The sequence below is a fragment of the Oryctolagus cuniculus genome, chromosome 8, assembly GCF_964237555.1.
Source record: "Oryctolagus cuniculus chromosome 8, mOryCun1.1, whole genome shotgun sequence".
Lineage (NCBI taxonomy): Eukaryota > Metazoa > Chordata > Mammalia > Lagomorpha > Leporidae > Oryctolagus > Oryctolagus cuniculus.
In genome coordinates, this window is record NC_091439.1 from 15,280,711 (window position 1) to 15,306,312 (window position 25,602).

The 25,602-nt window shown below is 37.1% G+C and overlaps 1 protein-coding gene across 22 annotated transcripts in view; it reads left to right on the forward strand.

Moving 5' to 3' along the window:
• IQCM (IQ motif containing M) overlaps positions 1-22,958 on the forward strand; it is a 577,684-nt gene extending 554,726 nt beyond the window's left edge. For all 22 annotated transcript variants that reach the window (XM_070047451.1, XM_051819390.2, XM_051819388.2 and 19 more), the window contains one exon: positions 22,081-22,958. In XM_070047451.1, the coding sequence (XP_069903552.1) occupies positions 22,081-22,184 (104 nt within the window). In that variant the 3' untranslated portion in view covers positions 22,185-22,958. The remainder of the gene's footprint in view (positions 1-22,080) is intronic.
• Positions 22,959-25,602: the final 2,644 nt, after the last annotated feature.

Sequence of the window (25,602 nt, forward strand, 5' to 3'; positions counted from 1 at the left end):
GCTCTGGGTCTCCCACGTGGGTGCAGGGGCCTAAGGACTTGTCTATATTCCACTGCTTTCCCAAGTGTCTTAGTAGGGAACGGGATCAGAAGTGGAGCAGCTGGATCTTGAACTGGCACCCATATGGGATGCCAGCTCTACAGGTAGAGGATTAAGCTGTTACACAACAACATGAACTCTTCTAATTTTTACAATGACTTACATTTATTTTACTTTACAATCACAAACTTAATCCTGCACTAAATAAAAATTCACCAAGCCTGAAATAGAAAAACTGCTGTTCCTCAGGGGTCTAGACAAGGGCTATAAAAAAGACAAAATCTAAAAATGTCAGTTTCACTCATATAGACTACATTTTTTGTTCTCTATATATTATTTACAAAAATCAGGTAAAAATTATCATATTTATGTTTTCTTTGTGGGAGTGCATTCCACTAAACATAATGGTTTCCAGTTATATCCCTTCTGTTGCAAAAGACAGATTTCATTATCTTTCATGGCTGAGTACTATTCCTTCACATACATCACAATTTCTTTATCCAATCATTAGTTGGTTGATATCTGGGTGGATTCTATATCTTAACTATTCTGAATTGAGTTTCTATAAATATTGGATACAAATAACTCTCTCATATACTGGTTTCATTTCATTTGTGTAAATTACCAGGAATGGGATGGCTGGGTCATATGATAAATCTATTTTCTGATTTCTGAGCAATCTCCATACTGTCTTCCATAATGATTGTACTAGTTCACATCCCTACCAACAGTATATTAGGGTATGATTCCCCCTGCACATCCTCATCAGCATTGTATTTACTTTTATTTTTCTATGATAGTCATTGTAACTGGGGTGAGCAGAAACCTAATTGTGGTGGTTGTTATGTTTTTTTTCCATTTCCATGATGGCTAATGATCCTAAGCATTTATTTATCTTGTGTCTGTTGGTTTTTTGTATTTCATACTTTGAAAAATGCCTGTTCATATCCTGAGCCCACATATTAACTGGATTGTTTATTTTGTTATTGAATTTCTTGAACTCCTTATTTATACTGGATTTTAACCTTTTATTGGATGTATAGTTCACAAATATTTTCTCCCATTCTGTCATTTCCTCTTTATTCTGCTGAGTGTTTCCTTTGCTTTGAAGAAGCTTCTTTGCTTGATGTAATCCCATTTGTCTATTTTGCCTTTATTATATGTGCTCTTGGGATCTTATCCAAAAAGTCTTTGCCTCTGTAAATGAGTTGTAGTGTTTCCCCTAGGTTTTCCTCTACTAACTTGATGGTATCATCTCATAGATCTAGATCCTTGATCCACTGTGAGTTTATTATTGTATAAGGTATAAGGTAGGAATGAGGTTTCATGTTTTTGCATATGTAGATTCAATTTTCCCAATGCCATTTGTTGAAGAGACTGCCTTTTCTCAATGGAGTGATTTTAGCTCATTTGTCAAAGATTTTTTGGTTGTAATTATGTGGATTAATTTCAGGGATCTCTAATCTGTCTTATTGGTCAATATGTCTCTATTCTTGCTCCAGTATTAGGATTTTTTGATTATAACTGTCCTATAATGTGTCTTGAAACCTGTTATTGTTATGCCTCCAACTTTTTTTATTCTTTAGGATTGCTTTAGCTATTCAGGGTCACATGTGTTTCCATATGAATTTTAGCATTATTTGTTCTAGATCTGAAAAGAATGTCCTTGGTATTTTGATTTGATCATGTTGACTCTGCAAATTCCTTTTGGTGTTATGGATATTTTGATTATATTGATTGTTGCAATTCATGAACATGGAAGATATTTCCATGTTTTTGTGTCTTATCCTATTTCTTTCCTTAATGTTTTTAATTTTCATTATAGAGATATTAGATATTTCCTATCCTTGTTTAAATTATTTTTATAGCTATTGTGAAGGGGACTGATCTTATAAGTTCTTTCTCAGCAGTGGCATTGCTTTAAATACAATGCTATTGATTTTTGTGTGATTATTTTGTATCATGGAGATTTTTCAAATTCTGAGTTACAATAATATCTTAGTAGTGTCTTCTGGTTCCCAGGTGTATGGGGTATATCACCCACAAACAGGGATAATTTGGCTTTCTCCTTTCTCATTTAGATACCTTTCATTTCTTCTTATTGTCTAATGGTTTTAGATAAAACTTACAGAACTATATTGAATAGCAATTGTGAGAGTGGGCAACCTTGTCTTGCTCCATATCTACTGGTAATGCTTCCAGCTTTACCCTATCCAATATGATGATGCTGTCTCTGGGTTTGTTATGTATTGCCTTGGTTGTGCTGAGTAATATTCATTCCTACTTTATCAATCTTGCTTAAGGTTTCCATCATGAAATGATGTTGTATTTTATCAAATCCTTCTGTGTATCTATTGGGATATTCTTCAGTTTGTTAATGTGATGTATCATGTGTATTAATTTGTGTATGTTGAATCATCCATACATACCAGGTATAAATCCCACTTGGTCCAAGTGAATGATCTTTTTGATGTGTTGTTGGATTCAATTAGCTATTGTTTTAATTGAGGGTTTTTACATCTATGTTCATTTGGAATGCAGTTGTCTTTCTTTCTTTTATCTTTTTCTGATTTTGCAATTAAGGTAATGCTGGCCTAATAGAAGAATTTTTGAATATTTTAAGAAGAATTTGTATTAGTTTTTCTTTAAAAGTTTGATAGAGTTCAGCACTGAGGCAATCCAGTTCTGGGCTTCTCTTTGTTGGGAAGATGTTTATTACTGACTCTGTCTCCATCTTGGTTATTATTCTATTTATATTTTCTATGTGTTCATGACTCAATTTTGATAAAATGTATGTGTCCAGAAATCTATTTCTTTTTTTTTCAGATTTTCCAATTAGTTTTCATATAGCTGTTTGTAGTAATTCCTGATGATTTATTTATGTCTGTTGTATCCATTGTAAATTTATCTCTGTTTTAATAATTTGAGTATTCTCTATTTTTTTGGTTATTTGGATCAATGATGCATAAATTTTGTTTATTTTTTCCAGAAAAGCAGCTTTTCATTTCATTTATCTTTTGTATCATTTTCTGTTTCAATTTTGCTTATATCATTTAGAATTTTTATTATTTATTTCCTCCTACTAATGTGGGATTTGTTTTTTTGTTGTTGTTTTTTTAGGTCCTTGAGATGCATTGATTTCTAATTTACTTGATGACTTTCTCTTTTCTTGATGTAGGCACCAGTTTACATAAGTTTTCCATTTAACATTGCTTTTGCTGTTTCCCAAAGATTTTGATATATTATAATGTCACTTTTTTAAACTTTTATTTAATGAATATAAATTTCCAAAGTACAGCTTATGGATTACAATGGCTTCCCCCCTATAACGTCCCTCCCACCTGCAGCACTCCCCTTTCCCACTCCCTCTCCCCTTCCATTCACATCAAGATTCATTTTCGATTCTCTTTATATACAGAAGATCAGTTTAGCATACATTAAGAAAGATTTCAACAGTTTGCTCCCACACAGAAACATAAAGTGAAAAATACTGTTTGAGTACTAGTTATAGCATTAAATCTCAATGTACAGCACACTAAGGACAGAGATCCTACATGAGGAGTAAGTGCACAGTGACTCCTGTTGTTGACTTAACAAATTGACACTCTTGTTTATGGCATCAGTAATCACCCTAGGCTCTTTTTTTTTTATTTATTTATTTATTTATTTATTTATTTTTTATTTTTTGACAGGCAGAGTGGACAGTGAGAGAGAGAGAGACAGAAGGAAAGGTCTTACTTTTGCCGTTGGTTCACCCTCCAATGGCTGCCACAGCTGGTGCGCTGCGGCTGGCGCATCGCGCTGATCCAAAGGCAGGAGCCAGGTGCTTCTCCTGGTCTCCCATGGGGTGCAGGGCCCAAGTACCTGGGCCATCCTCCACTGCACTCCCTGGCCATAGCAGAGAGCTGGCCTGGAAGAGGGGCAACTGGGACAGAATCCGGCGCCCTGACTGGGACTAGAACCAGGTGTGCCGGCGCCGCAAGGTGGCGGATTAGCCTAGTGAGCCGTGACGCCGGCCCACCCTAGGCTCTTGTCATAAGCTTCCAAGGCTATGGAATGTCACTTTAATTAATTTATGGAAATTTTTTATTTCCCTTTTTATTTCATCTATGACCCACAGTTCATTCAGGAGCATGTTGTTCAGTCTCCATCTGTTCTCATATTTTCTAGAGTTTCTTAAGTTGTTACTTTCCAACTTCATTCCATTGTGGTCACAAAAGATACATGGTACAGTTTCAGTTTTTTAAATTTCTTAAGCGTTGTTTTATGGTCTAGCATATGGTCTCTCCTAGGGAATGCTGCATGCACTGATGAAAAGAATGTATAACCTGCAGCTGGGTGATGAAATGTCCTATACATAGCAATTAGATCAGTTTGGTCAATATTATTCAGTCTTTGTTTATCTGTTGGTGACGTGTGTCTCTTTTATGTAGCAAACAGATGCGTCTTGTTTTTTTTTTTATAATTTCATTTTATTTTCTATATCATCACTTCTTTATACTTTTTTACTCCTTTGTCGATGAAAATCTTTAAACACTTTGCTCTTGGGTATTCTATTTGTTGTTATCAACCAAAGTTTATAAGACACCAAAGCTATAAAATATTTTTAACATGTGATTATTATAATTTACTGAAAAATGTTGGATAAGTAAAAATTGAGCTCATAATGATACTCAGAAAGAAAAAAGAAATCTGGCTTGTAACCAGTGTAGTTGGCTGTCACACCCGTGTTCTGAAAATTGGTGATTCAAGGGAAGAAATAAGCATCTGCTGTATTTTCTCAGGAAGGTGTGTGATTCTTTTTTTTTTTATCTTTTATTTAATGAATATAAATTTCCAAAGTACGACTCATGGGTTACAATGGCTTCCCCCCCCATACCGTCCCTCCCACCCACAACCCTCCCCTTTCCCACTCCCTCTCCCCTTCCATTCACATCAAGATTCATTTTCGATTATCTTAATAAACAGAAGATCAGCTTAGTATACCTTAAGTAAGGATTTCAACAGTTTGCTCCCACACAGAAACATAAAGTGAAAAATAATAGATGATTTTTTTAAATGATGATGAAATCAGATCAGACCTATTGTCATGTTTAATCCCAGTGAGAGTCAAGTTGGGAATTGATAATTTCTTTTTTTTTTTTCTTTTTTTTTTTTTTTTACAGAAGATCAGTTTAGTGTACATTAAGTAAAGATTTCAATCGTTTGCACCCCCATAGCAACACAAAGTGAAATATACTGTTTGAGTACTTGTTATAGCATTAAGCCTCAGTGTACAGCACATTAAGGACAGAGATCCTACATGAGGAGTAAGTGCACCGTGACTCCTGTTGTTGACTTTACAAATTGACACTCCTGATTATGGCATCAGTAATCTCCCTATGCACCAGTCATGAGTTTCCAAGGCTATGGAAGCCCCTTGAGTTCTCCGATTCTTATCTTGTTTAGACACGGTCATAGTCAAAGTGGAGGTTCTCTCCTCCCTTCAGAGAAAGGCACCTCCCTCTTTGAAGACCTGTTCTTTACACTGGGATCTCACTCACAGAGATCTTTTTGCCAGAGTGTCTTGTCTTTCCATGCCTGAAATACTCTCATGGGCTTTTCAGCCAGATCCGAATGCCTTAAGGGCTGATTCTGAGGCCAGAGTGCTGTTTAGGACATCCGCCATTCTATGAGTCTGCTGAGTATCTCACTTCCCATGTTGGATCACTCTCCCCTTTATTTATTCTATCGGTTAGTGTTAGCAGATACTAGACTTGTTTATGTGCTCCCTTTGACTCTTAGTCCTTTCATTATGATCAATTGTGAACTGAAATTGATCACTTGGAATAGTGAGATGGCATTGGCACATGCCACCTTGATGGGATTGAATTGGAATCCCCTGGTATGTTTCCAACTCTACCAATTGGGGCAAGTCAGCCCGAGCATGCCCCAAATTATACATCTCTTCCCTCTCTTATTCCCACTCTTATGTTTAACAGGGGTCACATTTCAGTTAATTTTCAACACTTAAGAATAACTGTGTGATAATTACAGAATTAAACCAGTCATATTAAGTAGAACAGACAAAAAAAAATACTATGAGGGATAATGTATTAAGTTGTCCATTAGCAGTCAGGGCTATGCTGATCAAGTCACCATTTCTCATAGTGTCCATTTCACTTCAGGAGGTTTCCTTTTTGGTGTTCAGTCAGTTGTCACCGATCAGGGAGAACATATGGTATTTGTCCCTTTGGGACTGGCTTACTTCACTCAGCATGATGTGTTCCAGATTCCTCCATTTTGTTGCAAATGACTGGATTTCGTTGTTTCTTACTGCGGTATAGTATTCTAAAGAATACATATCCCATAATTTCTTTATCCAGTCTACCATTGATGGGCATTTAGGTTGGTTCCAGGTCTTGGCTATTGTGAATTGTGCTGCAATAAACATTAGGGTGCAGACCGCTTTTTTGTTTATCAATTTAAACTCCTTTGGGTAAATTCCAAGGAGTGGGATGGCTGGGTCGAATGGTAGGGTTATATTCAGGTTTCTGAAGAATCTCCAGACTGATTTCCATAGTGGCTTGACCAGTTTGCATTCCCACCAACAGTGGGTTAGTGTCCCTTTTTCCCCACATCCTCGCCAGCATCTGTTGTTGGTAGATTTCTGTTTTAGCCATTCTTACCGGGGTGAGGTGAAACCTCATTGTGGTTTTGATTTGCATTTCCCTGATTGCTAGTGACCTTGAACATTTTTTCATGTGCCTGTTGGCCATTTGGATTTCCTCTTTTGAAAAATGTCTATTGAAGTCCTTGGCCCATCTCTTAAGTGGGTTGTTGGTTTTGTTTTTGTGGAGTTTTTTGATTTCTTTGTAGATTCTGGTTATTAATCCTTTATCTGTTGCATAGTTTGCAAATATTTTTTCCATTCTGTCGGTTGCCTCTTCACTCTCCTGACTGTTTCTTTTGCAGTACAGAAACTTCTCAATTTGATGCAATCCCAATAGTTGATTTTGGCTTTGACTGTCTGTGCCTCCCGGGTCTTTTCCAGAAATTCTTTGCCTGTGCCAATATCTTGAAGGGTTTCTCCAATGTTCTCTAATAACTTAATGGTGTCAGGACGTAGATTTAGGTCTTTAATCCACGTTGAGTGCATTTTTGTGTAAGGTGTAAGGTAGGGGTCTTGCTTCATGCTTCTGCACGTGGAAATCCAGTTTTCCCAGCACCATTTATTGAATAGACTGTCCTTGCTCCAGGAATTAGTTTTAGATCCTTGATCAAATATAAGTTGGCTGTAGATGTTTGGATTGATTTCTGGTGTTTCAATTCTGTTCCATTGGTCTATCCATCTGTTTCTGTACCAGTATCATGCTGTTTTGATTACAACTTCCCTGTAGTATGTCCTGAAGTCTGGTATTGTGATGCCTCCGGCTTTGTTTTTGTTGTACAAGATTGCTTTAGCTATTCGAGGTCTCTTGTGCCTCCATATGAATTTCAGCATCATTTTTTCTAGATCTGCGAAGAATGTCTTTGGTATCTTGATTGGGATTGCATTGAATCTATAAATTGCTTTTGGGAGAATGGACATTTTGATGATGTTGATTCTTCCAATCCATGAGCATGGAAGATTTTTCCATTTTTTGGTATCCTCTTCTATTTCTTTCTTTAAGGTTTTGTAATTTTCATCGTAGAGATCTTTAACATCCTTGGTTAAGTTTATTCCAAGGTATTTGATTGTTTTTGTAGCTATTGTGAATGGGATTGATCTTAGCAGTTCTTTCTCAGTCATGGCATTGCCTGTGTATACAAAGGCTGTTGATTTTTGTGCATTGATTTTATATCCTGCCACTTTGCCAAACTCCTCTATGAGTTCCAATAGTCTCTTAGTAGAGTTCTTTGGATCCTCTAAGTACAGAATCATATCGTCTGCAAAGAGGGATAGTTTGACTTCTTCCTTCTTGATTTGTATTCCTTTGATTTCTTTTTCTTGTCTGATGGCTCTGGCTAAAACTTCCAGAACTATGTTAAATAGCAGTGGTGAGAGTGGGCATCCCTGCCTGGTGCCAGATTTCAGTGGAAATGCTTCCAACTTTTCCCCATTCAATAGGATGCTGGCTGTGGGTTTTTTTATAAATTGCTTTGATTATATTGAGGAATGTTCCTTCTATACCCAATTTGCTTAGAGTTTTCATCATGAAAGGGTGTTGAATTTTATCAAATGCTTTCTCTGCATCAGTTGAGATAACCATATGGTTTTTCTTCTGCAGTCTGTTAATGTGGTGAATCACATTGATTGATTTGCGAATGTTGAACCATCCCTGCATACCAGGGATGAATCCCACTTGGTCTGGGTGGATGATTTTCCTGATGTGTTGTTGTATTCTATTGGCCAGAATTTTATTGAGGATTTTTGCATCTATGTTCATCAGGGATATTGGTCTGTAATTTTCTTTCAGTGCTGCATCTTTCTCTGGCTTAGGGATTAAGGTGATGCTGGCTTCATAGAAAGAATTTGGGAGGATTCCCTCTTTTTCGATTGTTCTGAATAGTTTGAGAAGAAATGGGATTAGTTCTTCTTTAAATGTCTGGTAGAATTCAGCAGTGAATCCATCTGGTCCTGGGCTTTTCTTTGTTGGGAGGGCCTTTATTACTGTTTCAATTTCTGTTTCAGTTATGGGTCTATTTAGGTTTTCGATGTCTTCATGGTTCAATTTTGGTAGATTGCATGTGTCCAGGAATCTATCCATTTCTGATAGGTTTTCCTGTTTGCTGGCATACAGGTCCTTGTAGTAATTTCTGATGATTCTTTTTATTTCTGTGGTGTCTGTTGTTACGTTTCCTTTTTCATCTCTGATTTTATTGATTTGGGTCTTTTCTCTTCTTTTTTAGTTAGTTGGGCCAATGGGGTGTCAATTTTGTTTATTTTTTCAAAAAACCAGCTTCTCGCTTGGCTGATTTTTTGTAATGTTTTTTTGGATTCAATCCTGTTAATTTCTTCTCTGGTTTTAATTATTTCTCTTCTCCTACTAGATTTGGGTTTGGTTTGCTGCAGTTTTTCTAGGTCCTTGAGGTGCGCTGAAAGCTCATTTATTTGGTACCTTTCCAATTTCTTGATATAGGCACCTATTGCTATAAATTTGCCTCTCAATACTGCTTTTGCTGTATCCCATAAGTTTTGATATGTTGTGTTGTTGTCTTCATTTACTTCCAGAAAGTTTTTGATTTCTCTTTTGATTTCTTGAATGACCCAGTGTTCATTCAGGAGCATGTTGTTCAGTCTCCATGTGTTTGCATACTTTCTGGGGTTTCCTGAGTTGCTAATTTCCAGCTTCATCCCGCTGTGGTCTGAGAAGCTGCATGGTATGATTCTAATTCCTTTAAATTTGCTGAGACTTGCTTTATGGCCTAGTATGTGATCAATCCTAGAGAAGGTTCCATGCGCTGCTGAGAAGAATGTGAAGTCTGTAGATGTAGGGTTGAAAGTTCTGTAGATATCTGTTAGATCCATTTGGGCAATAGTGTCAATTAAATCTGCTGTTTCCTTGTTGATCTTCTGTCCGGATGATCTGTCTATTTCTGAGAGTGGAGTATTGAAGTCCCCCAGTACTATTGTACTGGAATCTAAATCTCCCTTTAAGTCCCTTAACATATCTTTTAAATAGACCGGTGCCCTGTAATTAGGAGCATATACATTTATAATAGTTACATCTTCCTGTTGAATTGAACCCTTAATCATTATATAGTGTCCCTCTTTGTCTCTCTTAACAGTTTTTGTCTTAAAGTTTATTTTGTCTGATATTAATATGGCTACACCTGCTTTTTTTTGGTTTCTGTTGGCATGGAATATCTTTTTCCAACCTTTCACTTTCAGTCTGCATGCCTCTTTGTTAGAGAGATGTGTTTCTTGTAGGCAACAAATAGTTGGGTTGTGTTCTGTGAGCCAGTCAGCCAAATGGTGTCTTTTAACTGAAGAATTCAGACCATTAATGTTCAATGTGACTATTGATACGTAGTGACTTTGCCCTGCCATTTTCCGGAAATATTTTCTAGTATATGCTTTGAGCTTCCCATGCTCTTTTACTGGTAGGTGTTCTTCCTTTCCCTTCTTTCATATTGATGGCCGTGTTTCTGTGTTTCTGAGTGTAGCACATCTTTAAGTATCTTTTGCAGGGCCGGACGAGTGGCCACAAATTCTTTCAATTTCTGTTTGCTATGAAAGGTCTTTATTTCACCTTCATTCACAAATGAGAGCTTGGCAGGATATAATATTCTGGGCTGGCAATTTTTCTCTCTTAGCACCTGTGCTATGTCTCACCATTCCCTCCTAGCTTGTAGGGTTTCTGATGAGAAGTCAGCTGTGAGTCTGATTGGAGATCCTCTGAGAGTAATCTGACGTTTCTCTCTTGCACATTTTAGGATCTTTTCTTTATGTTTCACTGTGGTAAGTTTAATTACCACGTGTCGTGGTGAGGATCTCTTTTGGTCATGTTTATTGGGGGTTCTATGAGCTTCCTGTACTAGGATATCTCTGTCCTTCTCCAAACCTGGAAAGTTCTCTGCTAGTATCTCACTAAAAAGGCCTTCCAATCATTTCTCTCTCTCCATGCCTTCAGGAACTCCTAGAACTCGAATGTTGGTTTTTTTAATAGTATCCTGTAGATTCCCAACAATATTTTTTAGGTTTCTAATTTCCTCTTCTTTTCTTTGGTTTGACTGTATGTTTTCCTGTGCTCTATCTTCTAAGTCCGATATTCTCTCTTCTGCTTCACCCATTCTGTTTTTAAGGCTTTCTAATGTGTTTGTCATTTGATCTATTGAGCTCTTCATTTCATTTTGATTTCTCTTCACTATTACACTTTCCTATTCTACTAGTTTCTGAGTTTCATTTTGACTCTTCCTTAAAATTTCATTTTCACGAGAGAGATTTTCAATCTTGTCCATTAAGGATTTCTGTAGTTCAAGGATTTGCTTTTGAAAACTTCTAAATGTTCTTATCATAAATTTTTTGAAATCCGTATCTTGCATTTCTTCTATCTCTTCATCTTCATACTCTTGGCTTGGGGTGTTTTGCTTATTTGGAGGCATCATAGTGTCATCGTTGATCTTGCTCCCTCTATTTCTGTGTTTGTTACTCGGCATAGTTAATTCTTCTTGCGTCACTGTGCGTTTTTTTTTTCTTTTCTTTTTTTTTTTTTTTATACTGTGTCCGTGTTAAGTGGACTGCCTGCTGTTGGAGGAGCCTTGGAGGCTTGAGATGGGTGCGGCCTGAGAGCTCTGCCTGGTTCTTCCTGGTTAAGGGTGTGCAAAGGTGACACCCTCAGGTTATGCGTGGTAAATCTCTCTCTTTTTATTTATTTATTTATTTTATTTTTCAGGGGGTAAGTAACACCGCAGGGCAGGGCTGTGCAGAATTGATGGTATTTAGCTTCCAGTCTTTGGCTCCCCTGGACTCCCACTGGGTTGCCTAGGCTACTGAATTGTAGTGACTCAGTTCCTTAGCTCTCCCCCATTGATATGTAAATCCAGAGAGGAGGCCTGCTCTTTGTCTCTTGGGAATTCTTCAAGCCTTGCAGCCTTGTAACCTTTGCAAGGTTAGGGGGAAGAGAAACCCCGAAGCTTTTTTTTTTCCTTCTTTCCGGTAGTGAGTTTGCTGCACTTTCCAGCCCCCCTCTAGATTCTGACCCCCGTTTCCCCACCAATGTCTCGGGTTATTGAGCTCACCTCCCCTTCCAGCGCCGATGTGTGGACTCGGAGCCCTGAGCGTCCCAAGTCTCCCCGCTGTTGTCTGTGTGGCATGCACTCCCCTTGGAGCACTGGCACGCAGACCCTGGGGCTTCTGCGGCTCGGTCCTGCGACTTGGCTTCCGCGCAGTGGGCGACCTTGTTCTCCCAGTAGGTCCTCCAATTCACGGCTGCTCCATCCAGAAGGGTTTCCCCTGCAATTTTTTCCTGGTTCTTTTTTCTGCGGCTACTGTAACTCCCCTTTTATTAAACTAAATTTTCCCGGACTATCGGTGCGCGCCCTCACTATTCCGCCATCTTGGCTCCGCCGCGTCTTGGTTTTTAATCTACTCAGCCAGTCTGTATCTTTTGATTGGAGAGCTTAGGCCATTTACATTCAAAGTGTTACTAATAAGTAATGGCTTGGTCCTGCCATTTTGTTTTGGATTTCCTTTCTACTTTTACTGCCTTCACATTCTTTCATGATTCTGTCTGTCTCTGATTTTGTGTGTAGCACTTCTGTAAGTATCAATTGTAAGGTTGGATGAATGGTGACAAATTCTTTCAATTTCTGTTTGTTATAGAATGTCTTTATGTCACCTTCATTTCTAAATGAGAACTTTTGTGGGTGCAGAATTCTCGGTTGACAGGTTTTTTGTTTGTTTGTTTTTACTTTTAGGACTTGAACTATCTTTATTCTCTCCTAGCATGCATGGTTTCTGATGAGAAATCAACTGTCAAATAACTGTAGATGCAGTGAAGGTAATCTGGCATGTCTCCTGTGCACATTTTAGGATCTTTTCTTTGTGCTTTAAGTGTGGAAGTTTGAGTATAGTATGTCACATTGAAGTTCTTTTCTGATCATGCCTATTAGGAGTTCTATGTACTTCTTGTACTTGTATGTCCAGATCTTACTAGAAATTTGGGAAGTTTTCTGGTATTATTTCACTGAATAGGTGTTATAATTCATTCTCTTTTTCAATGCCTTCAGGAACTCCTAAGACATGTATGTTTGATTGGGTGATGGTATCCCATAAATCTCAAACACTACTTTTGGTCTTTATGATTTATTCTTCCCCGTTTTTGTCTAAATGGTATATTTCTAAAGATCTATTCTCTAGTTCAAATAGCCTTTTTCTACCTCACTGAATTCGTTTGGGTGGTTTCCCACTCTATTTTGTATTTGATATATTGAATTCTTCATTTCTAATATTTCAGCTTGATTTTTCTTCAGTATCTCTATCTCCCAGCAGAATTTCTCATCCGTGTTTTGTAAAGATTTCTTTAACTCATGTATTTGCTTCTCGGTGTTTTTCAGTAATCTTCTGATCATTCTTTTGAATTCCTTTTTGGGCATTTCATCAGTTCATCATTTCATCAATTTCATCTCTTCATTTTCAGAGTCTAATATTAAAGTGTTGTTATGTTTCTTTTGGGGGAGTCATGTTGTCTTCCTTGTTCGTGTTTCTTGAATTTTATATTTATTTTTAGGCATCTGTGGAAACGCTTGTTGATTTTTTCCTCTTGGGACTTTTTTCTTTGATATATGCCTCTATGGCTTAGTGGATTTTGTTCTCCTTCACTGGGTATCCAGATGTGTGTGCTATGTGAGGCCAGGGAACTCTGCCATTGCTTGAGCATGGCACAATAGTCCAGAGTGACACACAGTTTGGTTATGGCAATCACCTCTGTTGTCAGCAGGCAGAAGATATGATCAATTCAGCTGGTGTTTTCACAGCCTCAGCCCCTCTCTGCAAAGGGAAACCAACTGTTCAAGATGAGCTTACAGTGCCTGCATTCCCCTCCCACTCAGGTACATGTACTGCACAAAGAATTTGTGTGCTCCTGAGTGTGAACGTGAAGCCATCCACAATGACCCACCTCAGCATTCAGGGAACTCTGAGCCTCCGACGTCAGACTCAGTGATTGCCCAATGGGCCAGCCACATCCTGTGCCCTATCACAGCCACAGCCACAGCATTCCCACAGTCACAGGGAAGGTACCCATTCTCAGTCTCCCGAGCCTCCCTGTTCATGGAGAGAACAGTGGTATTTCCAGAGCCAGCTGTCTGCAAGAAAGAGGTCCGTTGCTGCTCTGCCTTGGCAAGTTGAGTGCACTGTGTTGATATTGGTAGGATAGGGAGTTGTCTCGTGGACTTAAGTCCATGTTCCACCCCCAGCCTTCCAGGCTAGACTCAAAGTGAGTGGTGACTGTGGGCTTAACCTCTGAGAAAATCCCCTATTTGCACATGGGCTGCAGCAGGCTCTCTTCACCTTGTTAAAATGGCAATTCCCTCTTGCTTGTTGCCAGACAAGCTTGTTGATTGGTGGAGAGAAGGAAAGAAATGTGTTCTGCCTTCACATTCCTCTTGCTAGTACTTCAGGCTGGACTTAAAGTCAGTAGGAACCACAGGGTTCATCCCCAGGCAATATCACTAGTGGCAGAGGCTGCCACAGTTTTGTCTCTGCTCACTCTGAGATGATGGTATTCCTACCAGCCACTGACTGCGGGGGTTGCTGGAATCATCCTGCTTGCTGCTGGTGGTTGTACTGTCTCACTGCTCCATGACCTCTCTTCTTTCTGTAGTTTTTCTGTTGCAGACTTCTTTCTAACTGCCCCCTGATGACACAGTTCTTCTCCCTTTTCATCTGCTATCAATCCATGGTCAAAATCAGCAAATCTTTTCCCTATTTAGCCATGTTGGGTTCTCAATTTACATGGTTTTATAATAAAATATACCTCAAATTTAAGACAAAATATAGGGGAAGGCATATTTTGGACCTGTGAGAAAAAATACTGTTTTATTTCTGAAAATATAATTGATAAAATGTGTTCTGATATAATATATTTTATTTTAATTGTGCACAATTTGAAGCCATTTCTTTCAATTATTGAAATAAGAGGTGGGTGTTTGATCTAGCAGTTAATATTCCTGCATCCCATAATAAAATACCTGCATGCATTTCCTGGCTCCGGCTCCTGACCCCAGCGTCCTGCCAGTGCAGACTCTGGGTAGCAGCAGTGATGGCTTAAGTACGGGGCTCCTGACAACCATCTGGCACAGAACTGAATTGCACTTCCAGCTCTTGGCTCTGGCCTTTGGCAATGGCCTTAGCCCAGCCCTGGACCATTGCAAGTATTTGTGGAGTGAACCAGTGGATGAGAGCTCTCTCTCTCTTTCCTCCTCTTTAAAAAAGTCAATAAAATTAATTTTCATAGTAGAAATATCTAATTGCTGATTATTAAGTATCTATAATAAAAATAACTTTCTATCACATATTATGAATTGGAACCTTGGAAATCTCTACAATTATTATCAAATAAATAATATTTTCCATTGAAAATATGGATAAAAAACCTAAGGCTAAATTATAATTCTAATAACTATTTATATTTTGATATTTAATACTTTATATATTTTGCTAAGTGTACAACTTAGAAATTGTAATAATACTGTAGATACTACTTCTTAACCTGATTTACACTTAAAAATACACTGCAACACATTGAGGTTTAATAAAATATGCTTCTATGACAGGTTTTAAAGTACTTTATTGAAATTTCTTTCCTCCAGAATGGTTTTTTACTTGTTTTTGTGTCCAACAAACTTCACATTTGAGATATTTTTGTATCACACAAGTGAGAGTAACTGGAACATCAAACCAAGGGCTAGCTCTGGTATTATCTATCTGCACAGCCTCGTGGAAACAGCAATATTTCCTTACTGCTCTCCTTTTTGAAGTTTTGTTTTCTGTATTTCTTCCTTCCCTTTTTCCCTTCTTTCCTTCTTTTCCTTCTACTCTTCCACAATCCCCTCCCCTCCTTATTTTCAATCATGCCTCACTTCCTTCCTTCTCCCCTTTCTCCCTCCCCTTTCTTTCTTATTTCTCTTCCTCCTGTATTCCTTCCTTCCCTTCCTTATCTCTACCCACTGAGATGTTCTGTCTTCTAGGGCCAAGCCTTCCATGGTGACCTCACACTATAGTCTCCATTTGGGGTGGACTCTGTCTGTTATGTCCTGTCCCTACTCTTCTCAGGAGTGTGAAATTCAGATATACAGGGTTGAACAGAAATCTTCAGACCAATACAGCTGGCTTCAGCTCACAAATACCTACTAAGTTTACTGATTCTACTTTGTTTTTGGCCCCTACATTTTGCTCTCTCTCTCTGCCAGCTTAGCAGTGCAGTCAAAATATATTTAATATTCTGTTCAGGATTTGTCATGTTTTAATCAAAAGAATTGTTCTCTGAATCTGTTCCATCATAAGATGACAAAAATGAAGGTTGAGAATATCTGCTTTGAGGATTAAGAATATAGCATGTTAATATATTTTATGAAATGATTATTTAATGTAAATGTTTACGAAATAAGAGATTAAAACTTTGTTAGTGAAATTTAGTTAGCCTATATGATAATATAGTGTAGATAATACTGCTACCATATTTTGAATACTTATAAACGTATCAGATATATAATCTTTTAAATTAACAGCCTTTCTCTCTGTCTCTCTCACTGTCCACTCTGTCAAAAAAAAAAAAAAACAAAAAAGGAAACTCAGAATGAGTGTTAAACCTAGATTTGTTCTCAAATGTATATGAACAAGTACTTGGACCATGATAGTCTCTTTCTATTTTGTCCACTTTGAGTACTCCTATTTTCCAGCTACCTTCTGCCTGATGAAATGTATAATTGGTATTTCATTCTGTAGAAAAATTCATATAAGGAAAGTTCTTCGTACTAGGATCCCACCTCAAGAACAAACTTAACTCACTCTATACTTACCTTGAATAAATGTATGAGGATACCAATGGATGATTGCTTTAACTTATAATCACAACAGGAACTATAATTAGCAATACTTTTTTTTTTTTCTGTTGGAAGGTCTTTATTTTATTTTTTTAACTTTTATTTAATGAATATAAATTTCCAAAGTACAGCTTATGGATTACAATGGCTTCCCCCCCCCCCATAACTTCCCTCCTACCCGCAACTCTCCCCTTTCCTACTCCCTCTCCCCTTCCATTCACATCAAGATATATTTCCAATTCTCTTTATGTACAGAAGAACAGTTTAGTATCTATTAAGTAAATATTTCAACAGTTTGCACCCACATAGAAACACAAAATGAAAAATACTGTTTGAGTACTAGTTATAGCATTAAATCACAACGTACAGCACATCCTACATGAGGAGTAAGTGCACAGTGACTCCTGTTGTTGACTTAACAAATTGACATTCTTGTTTATGGCGTCAGTAATCACCCTAGGCTCTTGTCATGAGTTGCCAAGGCTATGGAAGCCCCCTGAGTTCACCGACTCTGATCATATTTAGAAAAGGCCATGGTCAAAGTGGAAGTTCTCTCCTCCCTTCAGAGAAAGGTACCTCCTTCTTTGATGGCCTGTTCTTTCCACTGGGATCTCACTCGTGGAGATCTTTCATTTAGGTCATTTTTTTTTGACAGAGTGTCTTGTCTTTCCATGCCTGAAATACTCTCATGGGCTTTTCAGCCAGATCCGAATGCCTTAAGGGCTGATTCTGAGGCCAGAGTGCTGTTTAGGACATCTGCCATTCTATGAGTCTGCTGTGTATTCCGCTTCCCATGTTAGATCGTTCTCTCCTTTTTAATTCTATCAGTTAGTATTAGCGGACACTAGTCTTGTTTATGTGATCCCTTTGGCTCTTAGTCTTTTCCTTATGATCAATTGTGAACAGAAATTGATCACTTGGACTAGTGAGATGGCATTGGTACATGCCACATTGATGGGATTGAATGGGAATCCCCACGCACGTTTCTATATCTATCATTTGGGGCAAGTCCGATTGAGCATGGGCCAAACTCTACATCTCCTCTCTCTCTTATTCCCACTCTTATATTTAACAGGGATCACTTTTCAGTTAAGTTTCAACACTTAAGAATAACTGTATTAATTACAGAATTCAACTGATAGTATAAAGTATAACAAACAAAAAAAAATACTAGGAGGGATAAAGTATTAAGTTGTTCATCAACAGTTAGGGCAAGGGCTGATCAAGTCACCGTTTCTCATAGTGTCCATTTCACTTCAACAGGTTTCCTTTTTGTTGCTCGGTTAGTTGTCACCAATCAGGGAGAACATATGATATTTGTCCCTGTGGGACTGGCTTATTTCACTCAGCATAATGTTTTCCAGATTCCTCCATTTTTTTGCAAATGACCGGATTTCATTGTTTTTGATTGCTGTATAGTATTCTGTAGAGTACATATCCCATAATTTCTTTATCCAGTCTACTGTTGATGGGCATTTAGGTTGATTCCTGGTCTTAGCTCTTGTGAATTGAGCTGCAATAAACATTAAAGTGCAGACCGCTTTTTTGTTTGTCAATTTAATTTCCTTTGCGTAAAATCCAAGGAGTGGGATGGATGGGTTGAATGATAGGGTTATATTCAGGTTTCTGAGGAATCTCCAGACTGACTTCCATGGTGGCTTAACCAGTTTACATTCCCACCAACAGTGGATTAGTGTCCCTTTTTCCCTACATCCTTGCCAGCATCTGTTGTTGGTAGATTTCTGAGTGTGAGCTATTTTCACTGGGGTGAGGTGAAACCTGATTGTGGTTTTGATTTGCATTTCCCTGATTGCTAGTGATCTTGAACATTTTTTCATGTGTCTGTTGGCCATTTGGATTTCCTCTTTTGAAAAATATCTATTGAGGTCCTTGGCCCATCTTTTAAGTGGGAAGTTTGTTTTGTTTTTGTGGAGTTTTTTGATTTCTTTGTAGATTCTGGTTATTAATCCTTTATCTGTTGCATAGTTTGCAAATATTTTTTCCATTCTGTCGGTTGCCTCTTCACTCTCCTGACTGTTTCTTTTGCAGTACAGAAACTTCTCAATTTGATGCAGTCCCAATAGTTAATTTTGGCTTTGACTGCCTGCGCCCCTAGGGTCTTTTCCAGGACGTCTTTGCTGGTGCCAATATCTTGCAGGGTTTCTCTAGTGTTCTCTAATAACTTGATGGTGTCGGGTCATAGATTTAGGTCTTTAATCCATGGTGAGTGGATTTTTGTGTAAAGTGTAAGGTAGGGGTCTTGCTTCATGCTTCTGCATGTGGAAATCCAATTTACCCAGCACCATTTATTGAATAGACTGTCTTTGCTCCAGGAATTGGTTTTAGATCCTTGATCAAATATAAGTTGGCTGTAGATGTTTGGATTGATTTCTGGTGTTTCTATTCTGTTCCATTGGTCTATCCATCTGTTTCTGATAATTAGCAGTACTAATCACCATTAATATCACCTAATTTATTTATTTTATGATAAATTTTATTGTGTATATTTAGATGCACAAGATGGGATACATGTTGATAGTAAAATGGTTACTTTAGTGAAGCAAATTAATAAATCCATCAGCTTATATAATACCTATTTTTGGTTTGTTTTGTGTCAAGAGCAGTGAAGATCTGTTCATCTAGCAGGAATGACAAATGCTGAATAATTTTATGTTTTTAGTCCTCATGTTGTGTTTTAGATCATCCTACGTTGCTGCTACTTTTTAACCAATGACCTACAGACCCCAGTTTCCCAGGTGGCCCCTGTAACTTCTGTTTCATTCTCTATCTATGAATATTTGAAAGTTTAGATTCCACATACAAGTGAGAGAAGTCAATATTTTCTCTGATGTATCTGGCTTATTTTACATAGCATACTGTCATCCAATTTCATCCATGTTATGGCAAATGGCAGTAATATCCATTGTATACAGCATATTTTGTTTTTCCATGCATCTAATCATGGACATTTAGGCTGTTTTCATATCCTGGATATGAATAGTGTTGCAATGAAAATAGGATTCAGTTATCTTTATAAGATGACAATATTAACTCCTTTGGGTGGATTCCCATAAAAGGGGTTGCTGGGTCCTATGATAGGTTTATGTTTAATACCTTTAGGAACCTTCATACCTTTCTCCATTAGTGCATCAATCTACATTCCCATGAGCAGTGCCCAAGGATTTCCTTTTCTCTACACCCTCACCAATGTCTGTTATCTTTAAACATTTTGATACTACACATTCTTATGGTTTTGACATGATATGTCATTTTTAATTTGCATTTCATTGATGTTTAATGATGTTGAACACTTTTTAATTTTTTTTTAACTTTTATTTAATGAATATAAATTTCCAAAGTACGATTTATGGATTACAATGGCTTCCCCCACATACCGTCCCTCCCACCCACTACCCTCCCCTTTCCCACTCCCTCTCCCCTTCCATTCACATCAAGATTCATTTTCGATTATCTTAATATACAGAAGATCAGCTTAGTATACATTAAGTAAGGATTTCAACAGTTTGCTCTCACACAAAAACATAAAGTGAAAAATAATAGATGATTTTTTTAAAATGATGATGAAATCAGATCAGACCTATTGTCATGTTTAATCCCAGTGAGAGTCAAGTTGGGAGTTGACAATTTCTTTTTTTTTTTTTTTTTTTTTTTTACAGAGGATCAGTTTAGTATGCATTAAGTAAAGATTTCAACAGTTTGCACCCCCATAAAAACACAAAGTGAAATATATTGTTTGAGTACTCGTTATAGCATTAAATCTCAATACACAGCACATTAAGGACAGAGATCCTACATGAGGAGTAAGTGCACAGTGACTCCTGTTGTTGACTTTACCAATTGACACTCCTGTCTATGGCATCACTAGTCTCCCTATGCTCCGGTCATGAGTTTCCAAGGCTATGGAAGCCCTCTGAGTTCTCCGATTCTTATCTTGTTTAGACAAGGTCATAGTCAAAGTGGAGGTTCTCTCCTCCCTTCAGAGAAAGGTACCTCCTTCTTTGAAGACCTGTTCTTTCCACTGGGATCTCACTCGCAGAGATCTTTTGCCAGAGTGTCTTGGCTTTCCATGCCTGAAATACTCTCATGGGCTTTTCAGCCAGATCCGAATGCCTTTAGGGCTTATTCTGAGGCCAGAGTGCTATTTAGGACATCTGCCATTCTATGAGTCTGCTGAGTATCTCACTTCCCATGTTGGATCACTCTCCCCTTTATTTATTCCATCGGTTAGTGTTAGCAGGTACTAGACTTGTTTATGTGCTCCCTTTGACTCTTAGTCCTTTCATTATGATCAATTGTGTTAGTTTTTTTTACAAATTCAATGTGCTTTGCAGCTACAATTCTTTTTTTTAAGATTTGTTTTACTTATTTGAAAGACAGAGTTACAGAGAGAGGTAGAACCAGAGAGAGAGAGAGGTCTTCCATCTGCTGTTTCACTCCCCAAATGACTGCAATGACCAGAGCTTAGCTGATCAGAAGCCAGGAGCCAGGATTTTCTTCCATGTTTCCCACATGGGTGCAGGGGCCAAAGAACTTGGGCCATCTTCCACTGCTTTCCCAGGCCATAGCAGAGAGCTGGATTAGAAATGGAGCAGTGGGGACTTGAACCGGCACCCATTTGGGATACTGGCACTGCAGGCTGGGGCTTTAACCCTATGTGTGACAGTGCCGGCCCCATTTGCAGATATAAGTCTAAGAACAGATTAATAGTCCCTTCTTTCCTTCTTCCCTCCCTCCCCCTCGGTTGGTTTTGAGCACTTTTAAGTATACCTTTTGGGCCATTTTTATGTCCTCTTTGGAGAAATGCCTATTCAGGTCCTTTTTTAATATGGCTTCATTTAATTTTGTTATTATGAGGCTTTACTATGTGTCTATTAGCAGTATTAATGTGCATAAAAGTAGTCACAGTACCATTTCTTACCACATCAAGTCACTCATTTTCTTTTAGCAATATGAATTGGTCTCATTTCCTTAGTTTATTTAGTTTGGTATATTTTTGTTTAATAACAACTCTAGGAACAAAACAGCAAAGATATACCACCTTATCTATGAATGATTGCTGTATATAATGGTGGCCACAATAAATCTATGGCTTTCATTTCCTATGTGGAAAGTCATTTTATACATAAAGATAGAGTAAGTACAAGAAATGTATAAAATATTGGGTTATATCTATTCAGATATCAGAGTTGATTGTACTGTAATATAAAAATTTCAATATAATTGTTTTGTGACAAAATATGTTACATCTAATTTGTTTCAAGCATCCTGTATGTCAGAAGGATCCAATTTCTCACACCCCTCTCCTAATGTATTTGTACAACAGTGATTTCTCCTGAATCCCTTGGATATATAAAGTAATGTGATATATTGGAAGGAAATGTGTCCAAGTCAAAATTTTTGCATGGTTTATGACAACCATAATTAATTATATGTAGTGTTCTGGAGTTCATGACACATTTCTATCATATTAATTGAAAAACTATTAATGTAACTATATGTTTTTCATTATAGTGAGTGGACATCCGGTACTCAAGAGAGCCAACATCCGAGTTGTTGGGAAGTTGGTGGCAGCATCCATAAGAGAAAGGAAAACGAAACTACACTATAAATCATGAGAAGTTGTAACACAATGCTGTTAACCTTTAATAGTTGAACCTATCTATCCAAAGACACAGGAAAACAATGGCCACGATTTCATTCTCAATCAACAAGAAAAAAGACAAAACCATTGATTGAATCATCATCATCATCAAAAAAATCTGTTTTATCATACTGATGTGAACCCATGTAGTGTCAAGTATTTCTTTCATTGAATTAAAATTTGTTTTCTTCCATTATCAATAAATTCCACTAAGAAACATCGGAATTCTTATTTCTAAAATTCATAGTTCTTGTATAAAGTATTGTTGATTTCATCTTTTTTCTTCTTTAAGAAGTGAAAATTGTGTGATATTTTGCTGAAATCATATGTCAAGGAATTTATTTTTCAGAATATATTTCATCACTTAAATATTTTGGAAATGTTTTCACAAAATATGTTTTGTGGAGCAAGTGCTGTGGTGCAGTGGGGTAAGCCGCCACTTGGGATGCCCATTTCCCATACTGGAGTGCTGGTTGGAAAACTAGTATCTCCACTTCTGGGCCAGCTTTTTGTTCATGCATCCTGGGAGGCAGCAGATAATGGCTGAAGTGCTTGTGTCCCTGCCAGAAATGGTGGAGCCCATACAGAGTTCCTACTTCTAGCTTAGATCTTACCCAGCCCTGGTTGTAATGGCATTTGAACCAGTGGGTGGAAGATCTCTCTCTCTCTCCCTCTCTCTCTCTCACTCTTTCTCTGTGTGTGTATATTATTCTGGTTCTGAAGTAGATGACAATAAACTTTTAAAAATTATTTGAACTTGTTTTAGTGTAGTCATGGCATTATTTTTATATTTTATTATTATTATTTTATACATTGCTCAGTATAAAATGAAAATGTGAGAGTTAAATACAGTATTTCTGAGTTTAGTAACCTGATTATTTAAAGGACATGAAAAAAAGCTAAACGAATGCACAATTAAAAGAAAAAAATCACACATGATTTGGATATCATTATTGTAACAGATCATTAGCCTGCTCCTTGTAATAGCATTGTTAGGATAAAAAATTGGCCAGATTATCTACCTCAGTTCCAAAAACAAAACCATTAAGTTGTAATGAAAGCACTTAAAACCTAAATACAGGATTTCTTAGCATTCTAGAATTATTATTTCAAGTGGTAAGTATATATAAGGAAAAATTAACATGAAAATTATCAAAATTACTTTATAAAGTTAAGCTAATATGACAATTTGAGGCAATAGACAAAAGTATTTCATTTTTTCCTTTACTAGAATATTATTGGTTTTTACTCATGTGTCCTTGATTTTTAGAGAACTGAAGTAGGGCTACTCATGTCCTTTAAAGGTGTAATCCTACATGAAGTTCAGTGGTAACATGTCACTGTAGATCTGTAGAAGACAGTGTAAGGTCATGGAAAGAAGCCTTCACTTTTCAATAGTTGGTCTCTGAATAAAAATTGGCACTTGATGCTCATCAAAGAACAAGAAATATTGGACATGCTCTAAATGTCCATTGTGTTTTTGAGCCAACTACCTGATGGAAGTCATCACTTATATGTAAATGAACTGTCAATGGCTTGCCACAGTTGGCAATCACTGGACTGTGAAGGGTATGTCTTAATAGGAACTGAAGCTCTTCACAGACTTTGATTTACTGGAAATAAAATAGAAAAGTCCTCTGAGACTACAAAGGACACTTGTTTCAGATAAAACGTCTAGACAGTAGCAATATATTTAGGGCTTTTATTATAGCAAAACTGCAAATTAGAATGGAGTGGTGAGAAAGTTCTTATGACCCAGCTGAATTCTAAAACACTGCTTCTGACTAGACTAATACAATCTTTAAAGTATCTAAGCCAAATTAAATAAAAGTGCATTAAGGGGAAAAATCAGACATAATGCAAGGTCAAGATTCAAGTTTGTTACATCTTTTAAATTGTTTATGTCTTCGGTTTTACATTTTCTTATAAATCTGTATTGTTCTTAATAAATGTGGCTATTAGAGGAGTTGAAAGCCAAACTCACATGAACTAGCAACATAAATTACTTCTCAAAAAATTAAATTAAGGAAACTCTGATAATTTTAAATTAAGAAAATTTTTTCTCATCTATCTATTACTTTCTTAACTCTCATTCCAAAGCACAGATACAATTAACACAATATGCAACACTGTGTAACTATTAATATTTTCTTAATGTTGCTAATACCAACAATACATTTGTAAATTGCTTTAGGATTCTCACACAAATATAAACTATAGATGGAACAAATTTTTTTGTTAACTACTTTCTCCTTAGACACTCAGAAGTTTGTAAGTCAGAGTAGGCTAACAGCGTTAAAAACCAATCCTAAAAATCATAGTGTTTAAGGTAATAATTTCATCTTCCCCACTTCACAATCCAGTGAGAGTTATCAGGGACTCTGTTCCATTTAGTCTTTCAGGAAATCAGGATTTTTCTTTCCTGATAGCTTTACCATTCACTGGGGCCACTGTTGCCATCTTTGCAACCATTTGGGAGGCCTAGAAAGAAAACGCATGGAGGAAACATACCAACTTCTTAAGGACTTCAATTTAAACTTGGAACATAACTATCCATTAACATTCTATTGGAGAGAACTGGTTAACTTGGTTCTATCTACCCTCACAGGCACCAGGAAATGTAATCTACCTTTGCAGTAAGGAAGACAATGTGCAAATTTCTGCCATAGGAAGTAAATAGCATTCCCCATTCTTTGGAGGAACAAGAAATATTGCAAATGGCTTCAATTGGATAGCCATCATTCAACTTCGAAGTTTTATCAAAAAATTACCCAAACAATCCAGGGTTTTCTTGTTTCACACTATTTTAATGCTAATTATCTTGAGAAATTCATCAAAAGAAAGAAAAACACCTAGCATGGATTCAAAGGAAACTCGTTTTTCTTTTTCATTTCTTACATATGTAATTTTCATTCTGATAATTGAAGAACTGCGAGTTTTGTCTTTATTTGTGTTTCATTTTTGTCAAGTAAATAATATTCAGTAGTAGTTTGATAACCATTCTTATATAAAAGACCACCCATTTCCCACGTGGATAAATAGGCTCTCAGAAACTACTTCATACAGAACAATGGAGGGCAAAGCGAATTGAACCATCTTCGAACTTTTCAAATCAGTATAAATAATCAAGAAAAGGAAGTCTGATATTGGTGCTAAGGCAAGACTTACCATCTCGGAAGTAGCTCTTCATTATATTGCAGTGAGTGAAACAACGTGGAATTAAATATCTCTCTGTCTTTCTCTCACTCTCTCTCTCACACACAAAAGACACACACATTTTTAAACTTATTGAAAACAAAGAGTGAAGTCTCAGACAACCAAGATTCTAAATAGGTTTGCTGAAAATTTTGAACAAATATATTTGCTAAAGTCTGCTGTTTTAACTGTTATCT